Source organism: Thalassophryne amazonica, chromosome 9, assembly GCF_902500255.1.
Source record: "Thalassophryne amazonica chromosome 9, fThaAma1.1, whole genome shotgun sequence".
Taxonomy (NCBI): domain Eukaryota; kingdom Metazoa; phylum Chordata; class Actinopteri; order Batrachoidiformes; family Batrachoididae; genus Thalassophryne; species Thalassophryne amazonica.
Genome location: NC_047111.1, coordinates 12,097,678 through 12,110,757, shown reverse-complemented (window position 1 = coordinate 12,110,757; position 13,080 = coordinate 12,097,678). Strand labels below are relative to the sequence as shown.

Sequence of the window (13,080 nt, the reverse complement as noted above, 5' to 3'; positions counted from 1 at the left end):
TATGCACAATAGCGCGCAACAACACGGAACACTATTCTTGACCGTGCGTAATGGTTCCTGATAATTCTCCAGCAACAGGTGCCATTAATCGTAACGTGTGGTAACAGGTTGCAACAGTTCCTGAGGACACCTGACGCCTCTGCCCCGAATCATCACATTCGTGATCAGCGGCCAAGAATGTGTACTTCGTGGCATTCGTGACTTGTCGTCGTTTATGTGTAAATGCAGCATTACTTGTGTGAAGCGCATTGAGGCAACCTTGTTGTGATTTGGCGCGATATAAATAAAAATAAACTGAAATTGCTTTATTAAAATCTGTCAATGATTAATGGACATAAATAAACAAAAACAAGAGTGAAGATGGTAAATGATGTGTTGAGGAACTTTAACACCACAGCGCCCTCTGCTGATCGGGCTGAATTCAGACATTTCAGCTCCTGCAGAACAAACAACATGAAAGGCACATTGGACAGTTTAAAATCAAAGCACATTTGGATCAGTGCTTCACTGACAAAACATTAGCATGCAATAACATCAGCATCACAGCACAGCGTGCAAATGTTAGGAACTTAGCTCACTAATTTTAGCATGAGGCCATGCTATTTTTTTCTACTGCACGTTTAGTCTCCGGTTTGGTCATATTTTTGTTTATTAAATGTTCATATTTGTGTGATTATAATCAGTTACCTTGTTGGTTAAGCAGAGATGATATGTGGTGTAACAGGTGTAACTGTGATGTCACTGTAATGTAATTCTGGTGTCACTGTGTTGTAACTGTTGTAATTCTGGTGTCACTGTGGTGTGACTGGGGTGACTTGTGTGACTGGTGTAACTGTGGTGTAAGCAGTGTCACTGTGGTGTAAGTGGTATAACTGTGGTGTCACTGGTGTAAATGTGTTGTAACTGCTGTAACTGGTGTAATTCTGGTGTTACTGTGGTGTGACTGGGGTGACTGGTGTGACTGGTGTAACTGTGGTGTAACTGGTGTCACTGTGGTGTATGTGGTGTAATTCTGGTGTCACTGTGGTGTGACTGGGGTGACTGGTGTACCTGTGGTGTAATTGTTGTAATTCTGGTGTCACTGTGGTGTGACTGGGGTGACTGGTGTGACTGGTGTAACTGTGGTGTAATTCTGGTGTAACTGTGGTGTAACTGTGGTGTAATTCCGGTGTAACTGTGGTGTCACTGGTGTAATTCTGGTGTCACTGTGGTGTAACTGTGGAGTCACTGTGGTGTAATTCTGGTGTTAGTGTGGTGTCACTGTGTGTGTCACTGTGTGTGTCACTGTGGTATAACAATGGTGTAACTGGTGTCTCTGTGTGCCAATGTGGTGTAACTGGTTTAATTGTGGTGTCACTGTGGGACTACACAGTCGCTTGTTTCCTAAAATAAATCTGGCGGCTTTGGGTCTTTCCACCTCAGTTTGTTTGTAGTGTCCTCAGTCTGACCTGTTGCTGCTGGACCTGGATCGTACTCTTTGGTTTGGACTATTGACTATAAGACTCACTATGGTGTAACTGTTGTGTAATTCTTGTGTCACTGTGTGTCACTGTGGTGTAACTATTGTGTCACTGTGGTGTAACTATTGTTCTTCTGGTGTCACTGTGGTGTGACTGGTGTCACTGTGGTGTACCTGTGGTGTATCTGGTGTAATTCCGGTGTTAGTGTGGTGTAATTCTGGTGTAACTGTGCCGGTGTTAGTGTGGTGTAATTCTGGTGTAACTGTGGTGTCACTGTGTGTCACTGCAGTGTAACTGGTGTAATTCTGGTGTTACTGTGGTGTAACTGGTGTCACTTTGTGTCACTGCGGTGTAACTGGTGTGGTGTCAATGTGGTGTAATTGGTGCAATTCAGGTGAAACTGTTGGTGTCCCTGTGGTGTAACTGGTGTAATTCTGGTGTCACTGTAGTGTGACTGTGGTGTAACTGGTGTCACTGTGGTGTAACTGGTGTAATTATGGTGTCATTGTAGTGTGACTGTGGTGTAACTAGTGCAATTCTGGTGTAACTGTGGTGTAACTGGTGTCACTGTGGTGTAACTGTGGGGTCACTGTGGTGTACCTGTGGTGTAACCGGTGTAATTCAGGTGTGACTGTGGTGTAACTGGTGTAATTCTGGCATGACTATGGTGTAAATGTGGTGTCACTGTAGCGTAATTCTGGTGTAACTGTGGTGTAGCTATGGTGTAACTGTGGTGTCGCTGTGGTGTAACCGGTGCAACTGTGGTGTCACTGTGGTGTAACTGATGTCACTGTGATGTCACTGTGGTGTAACTGTAGGATCACTGTGGTGTAACTGGTGCAACTGTGGTGTCACTGTGGTGTAACTGCTGTCAATGTGGTGTAATTGTGGTGTAACTGTGGTGTTAGTGAGGTGTAGCCGGTGTCACTGTGGCGTAACTGGTGTTAACTGTGAGGTCACTATAGTTTAACTGGTGTAAATATTTTGTAAATGTGCTATACCGCTGTAACTGTGGTGTAATTGTGGTGTAACAGTGGTGTAACTGCAGTAACAGTGGTGTAACTGTTGTGTAATTTTGGTGTCATTGTGTAATTCTGTGTCAATGTGGTGTAACTGGTGTCACTGTGGTGTACCTGGTGTTATTCCGGTGTCACTGTGGTGTAATTCTGGTGAAAATCTGGTGTCACTGTGGCGTAACTGTGGTGTAATTCTGATGTTAGTGTGGTGTAACTGAGGAGTAACTGTGGTGTCAGTGCAGTGTAACTGGTGTAATTCTGGTCTCACTGTGGTGTAACTGCTGTCAATGTGGTGTAATTGTGGTGTAACTGTGGTGTTAGTGAGGTGTAGCCGGTGTCACTGTGGCGTAACTGGTGTTAACTGTGATGTCACTATAGTGTAACTGGTGTAACTGTGGTGTCACTGGTGTAAATGTGTTGTAACTGGTGTAATTCTGGTGTCACTGTGGTGTAAGCGGTGTCACTGTGGTATAACTGATGTCACTGTGATGTTACTGTGGTGTAACTGGTGGACCTGTGGTGTCACTGGTGTAAATGTGTTGTAACTGGTGTAATTCTGGTGTCACTGGGGTGACTGGTATGACTGATGTAACTGTGGTGTCACTGTGGTGTAACTGCTGCCACTGTGGTGTACCTGTGGTGTATCTGGTGTAATTCCGGTGTCACTGTGGTGTAATTCTGGTGTAACTGTGGAGTAACTGTGGTATAATTCTGGTGTAACTGTGGTGTCACTGCAGTGTAACTGGTGTAATTCTGGTGTCACTGTGGTGTAACTGTGGAGTCACTGTGGTGTAATTCAGGTGTAACTGTGGTGTCACTGCGGTGTAACTGGTGTTACTGCGGTGTAATTCTGGTGTTACTGTGGTGTAACCAGTGTCACTGTGGTGTAACTGTGGCACTGTGGTGTAACTATGGTGTAACTGTGGTGTAATTGGTGTAATTCTGGTGTAACTGTTGGTGTCACTGTGGTGTACCTGTGGTGTAACCGGTGTAATTCAGGTGTGACTATGGTGTAACTGTGGTGTCACTGTGGCATAATACTGGTGTAACTGTGGTGTAGCTATGGTGTAACTGTGGTGTTGCTGTGTTGTAACCGGTACAACTGTGGTGTCACTGTGGTGTAACTGATGTCACTGTGGGATCACTGTGGTGTAACTGGTGCAACTGTGGTGTCACTGTGGTGTAACTGCTGTCACTGTGGTGTAATTGTGGTGTAAATGTGGTGTTACTGAGGTGTAACCGGTGTCACTGTGGCGTAACTGGTGTAACTGTGATGTCACAGTAGTATAACTGGTGTAATTCTGGTGTTACCCCTGGTGTAAGCGGTGTCACTGTGGTGTAACTGGTGTCACTGTGATGTCACTGGTGTCACTGTGGTGTCACTGTGGTGTAACTGGTGTAATTCTGGTGTGACTGTGGTGTGACTATGGTGTAACTGGTGTAACGGTGGTGTATCTAGTGTAATTGCGGTGTCACTGTGTGTCACTGTGGTGTAACTGCTGCGTCATTGTGGTGTAATTCTTGTGTAACTGTTGTGTCACTGGTGTAATACTGAAGTCACTGTGGTGTGACTGTGAAATCACTGTGGTGTAATTCTGGTGTTACTGTGGTGTAACTGTGTATCACACAGTGACACACACATGGGTACTTATGCTGCAACTGTGGTGTAACTGGTGTAATTCTGATGTCACTGTGGTGTAATGGGTGTAACTGTGGTGTCACTGTGTCACTGTGCTGTAACTGGTGTCACTGTGGGACTACACAGTCCCTGTGTTTGTTTGTTGTGTCCTCAGTCGGACCTGTTGCTGCTGGACCTGGATCGTCCTCTTTTGTTTAGACTATTGAAGACTCTGTTGTCACTATGTGTAACTGTAGTGTCACAATGGTGTGACTGTGGTGGAATTGGTGGAATTCTGGTGTCACTGTAGTGTAGCTCGTGCAATTCTGGTGTAATAGTGGTGTAACGGGTGTCACTGTGGGGTCACTGTGTTGTATCTGTGGTATAACTGGTGTAAATCTGGTGTGGCTGTGGTGTAGCTGGTGGAATTCTGGCATGACTGTGGTGTCACTGTGGCATAATTCTGGTGTAACTGTAGTGTAACTGGTGTCACTGTGTTTCACTGTGGTGTACCCACTGTCACTGTGGTGTAACTGTGGTATTACTGAGGTGTAACTGGTGTCACTGTGGTGTAACTGGTGAACTGTGAACTGTAATGTAATTCTGGTGTAACTGAGGTGTAACTGTGGTGTACCCGCTGTAACTGTGGTGTCACTGTGGTGTAACTGTAGTGTAACCGCTGTGTAATTTTGGTGTCACTGTTCTAACTGTGGTGTAATTCTGGTGTTACTGCCGTGTAATGGTGGTGTCGCTGTGTGTCACTGTGGTGTAACGTTTGTGTCACTGTGGTGTAATTCTGCTGTCACTGTGGTGTGACTGGGGTGACTGGTGTAACTGTGGTGTCACTGTGGTATACCTGATGCAATTCCAGTGTCGCTGTGGTGTAATTCTGGTAAACATCTGGTGTCACTGTGGTGTAACTGTGGTGTAATTCCGGTGTCACTGTGGTGTAACTGTGGAGTAACTGTGGTGTCAGTGCGGTGAAATTGGTGTAATTCTGGTGTAACTGTGGTGTAAGTGGTGTCACTGTGGTGTAACTGTGGTGTCACTGGTGTAAATATTTTGTAAATGTGGTATACCCACTGTAACTGTGGTGTAATTGTAGTGTAACAGTGGTGTAACTGCAGTAACAGTGGTGTAACCGTTGTGTAATTTTGGTGTCACTGGTCTAAGTGTGGTGTAATTCTGGTGTCACTGTGGTGTAACTGTGGTGTACGTGGTGTCACTGTGGTGTAACTGTGGTGTCACTGGTGTAAATATTTTGTAAATGTGGTATACCCGCTGTAACTGTGGTGTAATTGTGGTGTAACAGTGGTGTAACTGCAGTAACAGTGGTGTAACCGTTGTGTAATTTTGGTGTCACTGGTCTAAGTGTGGTGTAATTCTGGTGTCACTGTGGTGTCACTGTGGTGTAACTGTGGTGTCACTGGTGTAAATATTTTGTAAATGTGGTATACCCGCTGTAACTGTGGTGTAATTGTGGTGTAACAGTGGTGTAACTGCAGTAACAGTGGTGTAACCGTTGTGTAATTTTGGTGTCACTGGTCTAAGTGTGGTGTAATTCTGGTGTCACTGTGGTGTAACTGTGGTGTATGTGGTGTCACTGTGGTGTAACTGTGGTGTCACTGGTGTAAATATTTTGTAAATGTGGTATACCCGCTGTAACTGTGGTGTAATTGTGGTGTAACAGTGGTGTAACTGCAGTAACAGTGGTGTAACCGTTGTGTAATTTTGGTGTCACTGGTCTAAGTGTGGTGTAATTCTGGTGTCACTGTGGTGTAACTGTGGTGTCACTGTGGTGTAACTGTGGTGTAAGTGGTGTCACTGTGGTGTAACTGTGGTGTCACTGGTGTAAATATTTTGTAAATGTGGTATACCCGCTGTAACTGTGGTGTAATTGTGGTGTAACAGTGGTGTAACTGTTGTGTAATTTTGGTGTCACTGGTCGAAGTGTGATGTAATTCTGGTGTCACTGTGGTGTGACTGGGGTAAATATTTTGTAAATGTGGTATACCCGCTGTAACTGTGGTGTAATTGTGGTGTAACAGTGGTGTAACTGCAGTAACAGTGGTGTAACTGTTGTGTAATTTTGGTGTCACTGGTCGAAGTGTGATGTAATTCTGGTGTCACTGTGGTGTGACTGGGGTGACTGGTGTAACTGTGGTGTCACTGTGGTGTACCTGATGTAATTCCAGTGTCGCTGTGGTGTAATTCTGGTAAACGTCTGGTGTCACTGTGGTGTAACTGTGGTGTAATTCCGGTGTCACTGTGGTGTAACTGTGGAGTAACTGTGGTGTCAGTGCGGTGTAATTGGTGTAATTCTGGTGTCACTGTGGTGTAACTGTGGTGTACGTGGTGTCACTGTGGTGTAACTGTGGTGTCACTGGTGTAAATATTTTGTAAATGTGGTATACCCGCTGTAACTGTGGTGTAATTGTGGTGTAACAGTGGTGTAACTGCAGTAACAGTGGTGTAAACCGTTGTGTAATTTTGGTGTCACTGGTCTAAGTGTGGTGTAATTCTGGTGTCACTGTGGTGTAACTGTGGTGTCACTGTGGTGTAACCTGTGGTGTCACTGGTGTAAAATATTTGTAAATGTGGTATATCCCGCTGTAACTGTGGTGTAATTGTGGTGTAACAGTGGTGTAACTGCAGTAACAGTGGTGTAACTGTTGTGTAATTTTGGTGTCACTGCTCTAAGTGTGGTGTAATTCTGGTGTCACTGTGGTGTACCTGGTGTAATTCCGGTGTAATTGTGGTGTAATTCTGATGTTAGTGTGGTGTAACTGAGGAGTAACTGTGGTGTCAGCGCAGTGTAACTGGTGTAATTCTGGTGTCACTGTGGTGTAACTGTGGAGTAAGTGTAGTGTCAGTGCGGTTTAATGGTGTAATTCTGGTGTCACTGTGGTGTAACTGTGTTGTAAGTGGTGTCACTGTGGTGTAACTGTGGTGTCACTGGTGTAAATATTTTGTAAATGTGGTATACCCGCTGTAACTGTGGTGTAATTGTGGTGTAACAGTGTGGTAACTGTTGTGTAATTTTGGTGTCACTGGTCGAAGTGTGATGTAATTCTGGTGTCACTGTGGTGTGACTGGGGTAAATATTTTGTAAATGTGGTATACCCGCTGTAACTGTGGTGTAATTGTGGTGTAACAGTGGTGTAACTGCAGTAACAGTGGTGTAACTGTTGTGTAATTTTGGTGTCACTGGTCGAAGTGTGATGTAATTCTGGTGTCACTGTGGTGTGACTGGGGTGACTGGTGTAACTGTGGTGTCACTGTGGTGTACCTGATGTAATTCCAGTGTCGCTGTGGTGTAATTCTGGTAACGTCTGGTGTCACTGTGGTGTAACTGTGGTGTAATTCCGGTGTCACTGTGGTGTAACTGTGGAGTAACTGTGGTGTCAGTGCGGTGTATTGGTGTAATTCTGGTGTCACTGTGGTGCAACTGTGGTGTACGTGGTGTCACTGTGGTGTAACTGTGGTGTCACTGGTGTAAATATTTTGTAAATGTGGTATACCCGCTGTAACTGTGGTGTAATTGTGGTGTAACAGTGGGTAACTGCAGTAACGGTGGTGTAACTGTTGTGTAATTTTGTTGTCACTGGTCGAAGTGTGGTGTAATTCTGTGTTACTGTGGTGGGCGGGGTGACTGGTATAACTGTGGTGTCACTGTGGTGTACCTGATGTAATTCCAGTGTCGCTGTGGTGTATTCTGGTAAACGTCTGGTGTCACTGTGGTGTAACTGTGGGTGTAATTCCGGTGTCACGTGGTGTAACTGTGGAGTAACTGTGGTGTCAGTGCGGTGTAATTGGTGTAATTCTGGTGTCACTGTGGTGTACCTGTGGTGTCAGTGGTGTCCACTGTGGGTAAACTGTGGTGTCACTGGTGAAATATTTTGTAAATGTGGTATACCCGCTGTAACTGTGGTGTAATTTTGGTGTAACAGTGGGTGTAACTGCAGTAACAGTGGTTGTAACTGTTGTGTAATTTGGTGTCACTGGTCTAAGTGTGGTGTAATTCTGGAGTTACTGCGGTTTTGTAAACGGTGGTGTCGCGGTATGTCACTGTCGTGTACCTGGTGTAATTCCGGTGTCACGTGGTGTAATTCTGGTGAAAATCTGGTGTCACTGTGGCGTAACTGTGGTGTAATTCTGGTGTAATTCGGATGTTAGTGTGGTGTAACTGAGGAGTAACTGTGGTGTCAGTGCAGTGTAACTGGTGTAATTCTGATGTCACTGTGGTGTAACTGTGGAGTCACTGTGGTGTAATTGTGATGCTAGTGGTGTAACTGAGGAGTAACTGTGGTGTCACTGTGGTGTAACCGGTGTAACTGTGATGTAGCTGTGGCGTAACTGGTGTCACCGTGGTGAAACTGGTGTAACCTGTGATGTCACTGTGGTGTAATTCTGGTGTCACTGTGTTGTGACTGTGGTGTAATTGTGATGTAAGTCTGGTGTAACTGTGGTGTCACTGTGGTGTAACTGTGGTTTAACTATGGTGTAAACTGTGGTTTAACTGGTGTCTCTGTGTGGCCACTGTTGTGTAACTGGTGTCACTGTTGTGTAACTGGTGTAATTCTGGTGCACTGTGGTGTAACTGGTGTAACAGTGGTGTCACTGTGGTGTCACTGTGGGACTACACAGTCGCTTGTTTCCTAAAACAAATCTGTCAGCTTTTGGTCTTTCAAGCCAGTTTGTTTGTAGTGTCCTCAGTCGGACCTGTTGCACTGGTCCTGGATCATCCTCTTTGGTTTGGACTATTGAAGACTCTGTTGTCACTGTGTGTTAACTGTGGTGTCACTATGGTATAACTGAGGTGTAATTGGTGTAATTCCGGTGTCACTGTGATGGAATTGTGGTGTCATTGTGGTGTATCTGGTGTAATTCCGGTGTCACTGTGGTGTAATTGTGGTGTGACCGCGGACCTGGTGGCCGGGACGGCGGTGGGATCGAACCCCAGACGGCTCGCACTAAAGACCATTCCTCTACCCGGTCAGCCAAAGGGGAATTCCCGTTAGCCAAGCTAGCGGGAACGTCTTTTCAATCAGGACCCTTGGACCTTCATCCCGCTACATATCTCCCCACCATTTTTGGCTTCATCCCGAAGTCACAGTTGCATTTAAGCATGTTCTGTGACTACCCACATCCTGTTCGTGACGCCAGATTGTGACCGCAGGACCTTTGTGGCCGGGACGGCGGTGGGATCGAACCCCAGACGGCTTGCACTAAAGACCATTCCTCTACCAGGTCAGCCAAAGGGGAATTCCCTGTTAGCCAAGCCAGGAACGTCTTTTGAATCAGGACCCGAGACCTTCATCCTCTACATGTCACTGTGTGTCACTGTGTTGTACCTATGGCATACCTGTGGTATAACTGGTGTAATTCTGGTGTAACTGTGGTGTAACTGGTATAATTCCGGTATAACTGTGGTGTTACTGTGGTGTACCTGTGGTGTATCTGGTGTAATTTCAGTGTAATTGTGGTGTCACTGTGGTGTGACTGTGGGGTGACTGGTGTAACTGTGGTGTAACTGAGGTTTAACTGTGGTGTCACTGTGGTGTAACTGGTGTCACGTGGTGTAGCTGTGGTGTATCTGGTGCAGTTCCGGTGTCACTGTGGGTACCTGTGGTGTGACTGGTGTAACTGTGGTGTACCTGCTGTAACTATGGTGTAATTGTGGTGTAACAGTGGTGTAACTGCTGTAACAGTGGTGTAATTGTTGTGTAATTTTGGTGTCACTGGTCTAACTGTGGTGTAATTCTGGTGTTACTGTGGTATAACTGGTGTAAAGCTGTGGTGTGACTGTGGTGTGGCTGTTGTAACTGTGGTGTCACTGTGGTGTAACTGGTGTCATTGTGGTGTACCTGGTCTAATTCCGGTGTCACTGTGGTGTAATTCTGGTGAAAATCTGGTGTCACTGTGGCATAACTGTGGTGTAATTCTGATATTAGTGTGGTGAACTGAGGAGTAACTGTGGTGTCACTATGGTGTAACTGGTGTAACTGTGATGTAACTGTGGTGTAACTGTGATGTCACTCTGGTGTAATTCTGGTGTCACTGTGGTGTGACTGTGGTGTAACTGGTGTAATACTGGTGTCACTGTGGTGTGACTGGTGTAATACTGGTGTCACTGTGATGTAACTGTGATGTAACTGTGGTGTAACTGGTGTAACTGTGATGTAACTGTGGTGTAACTGTGATGTAACTGTGATGTAACTGTGATGTAACTGTGATGTAACTGGTGTAACTGTGGTGTCACTATGGTGTAATTGGTGTAATTCTGGTGTCACTGTGGTGTGACTGTGATGTCACTATGGTAAATGGTAAATGGACTGCATTTATATAGCGCATTTCCATCTGCATCAGACGCTCAAAGCGCTTTACAATTATGCCTCAAATTCACCCTGATGTGAAGCTGCTGCCATATAAGGGGCTCACTACACACTGGGAGCAATAGGGGATTAAGGACCTTGCCCAAGGGTCCTTAGTGATTTTCCAGTCAGGCTGGGATTTGAACTGAGGATCTTCTGGTCTCAAGCCCAACGCCTTTACCACTAGACCATCACCTATTTACATCAGGATGTTAATAAAATCAATGCTGGCTATTCTCAGAATAAAGAACTTATATCCACAGTTTCAAATTGTATAAGTCAAATGGTGTCCACTTTATGGTCTTCTCAAAACATTAAAATTACTGTTCTGGATGCTCAGAATGCATCTGAGCTTATCTAGAAACCGTTGGCTCCGTTGGTTTAACTATGGTGTAAACTGTGGTTTAACTGGTGTCTCTGTGTGGCACTGTGGTGTAACTGGTGTCACTGTTGTGTAACTGGTGTAATTCTGGTGTCACTGTGGTGTAACTGGTGTAACAGTGGTGTCACTGTGGTGTCACTGTGGACTACACAGTCGCTGTTTCCTAAAAAAAATCTGGCAGCTTTTGGTCTTTTCAAGCCAGTTTGTTTGTAGTGTCCTCAGTCGGACCTGTTGCCGCTGGTCCTGGATCATCCTCTTGGTTGGACTATTGAAGACTCTGTTGTCACTGTGTGTTAACTGTGGTGTCACTATGGTATAACTGTGGTGTAATTGGTGTAATTCCGGTGTCACTGTGATGGAATTGTGGTGTCAGTGTGGTGTATCTGGTAATTCCGGTGTCACTGTGGTGTAATTGTGGTGTGACCGCAGGACCTGTGTGGCCGGGACGGCGGTGGGATCGAACCCCAGACGGCTCGCACTAAAGACCATTCCTCTACCAGGTCAGCCAAAGGGGAATTCCCTGTTAGCCAAGCTAGCGGGAACGTCTTTTCAATCAACCCTTGGACCTTCATCCCGCTACATATCTCCCCCCATTTTTGACTTCATCCCGAAGTCACAGTTGCATTTAAGCATGTTCTGTGACTACCCACATCCTGTTCGTGACGCCAGATTGTGACCGCAGGACCTTGTGGCCGGGACGGCGGTGGGATCGAACCCAGACGGCTTGCACTAAAGACCATTCCTCTACCAGGTCAGCCAAAGGGGAATTCCCTGTTAGCCAAGCCAGGAACGTCTTTGAATCAGGACCCGAGACCTTCATCCCTCTACATATGTCACTGTGTGTCACTGTGTTGTACCTATGGCATACCTGTGGTATAACTGGTGTAATTATTGTACTGTGGTGTAACTGTATAATTCCGGTATAACTGTGGTGTAACTGTGGTGTACCTGTGGTGTATCTGGTGTAATTTCAGTGTAATTGTGGTGTCACTGTGGTGTGAGTGGGGTGACTGGTGTAACTGTGGTGTAACTGAGGTTTAACTGTGGTGTCACTGTGGTGTAACTGGTGTCACTGTGGTGTAGCTGTGGTGTATTGGTGTAGTTCCGGTGTCACTGTGGTGTACCTGTGGTGTGACTGGTGTAACTGTGGTGTACTGCTGTAACTATGGTGTAATTGTGGTGTACAGTGGTGTAACTGCTGTAACAGTGGTGTAATTGTTGTGTAATTTTGGTGTCACTGGTCTAACTGTGGTGTAATTCTGGTGTTACTGTGGTATAACTGGTGTAAAGCTGTGGTGTGGCTGTTGTAACTGTGGTGTCACTGTGGTGTAACTGGTGTCATTGTGGTGTTCCTGGTCTAATTCCGGTGTCACTGTGGTGTAATTCTGGTGAAAATCTGGTGTCACTGTGGCATAACTGTGGTGTAATTCTGATATTAGTGTGGTGTAATTGAGGAGTAACTGTGGTGTCACTATGGTGTAACTGGTGTAACTGTGATGTAACTGTGGTGTAACTGTGATGTCACTCTGGTGTAATTCTGGTGTCACGGTGGTGTGACTGTGGTGTAACTGGTGTAATACTGGTGTCACTGTGGTGTGACTGGTGTAATACTGGTGTCACTGTGATGTAACTGTGATGTAACTGTGGTGTAACTGGTGTAACTGTGATGTAACTGTGGTGTAACTGTGATGTAACTGTGATGTCACTGTGTAATTCTGGTGTAACTGTGGTGTCACTATGGTGTAATTGGTGTACTTCTGGTGTCACTGTGGTGTGACTGTGATGTAACTGTGATGTAACTGGTGTCACTGTGATGTAACTGTGATGTAACTGTGATGTAACTGGTGTAACTGTGATGTAACTGTGATGTAACTGTGATGTTACAGTTGCCCCAAGGCGCCTTGGGGCAACTGTTTGTTGTGATTTGGCGCTATAAAAAAAAATTGATTGATTGATGTAACTGGTGTAACTGATGTAACTGTGGTGTAACTGGTGTAACTGTGATGTAACTGGTGTAACTGTGATGTCACTGTGGTGTAATTCTGGTGTAACTGTGGTGTCACTATGGTGTAATTGGTGTAATTCTGGTGTCACTGTGGTGTGACTGTGATGTCACTATGGTAAATGGTAAATGGACTGCATTTATATAGCGCATTTCCATCTGCATCAGACGCTCAAAGCACTTTACAATTATGCCTCAAATTCACCCTGATGTGAAGCTGCTGCCATA

At 45.4% G+C, this 13,080-nt stretch overlaps 1 protein-coding gene across 1 annotated transcript in view; it reads right to left on the bottom strand.

The window, feature by feature from the left end:
• Window positions 1-326: 326 nt before the first annotated feature.
• The window catches only part of dub (duboraya), a 46,587-nt gene continuing 33,833 nt past the window's right edge, over window positions 327-13,080 (bottom strand). The window contains exon 7 of the mRNA XM_034177586.1: window positions 327-437. Coding sequence (XP_034033477.1) covers window positions 431-437 — 7 coding nt within the window. The 3' untranslated portion in view covers window positions 327-430. The remainder of the gene's footprint in view (window positions 438-13,080) is intronic.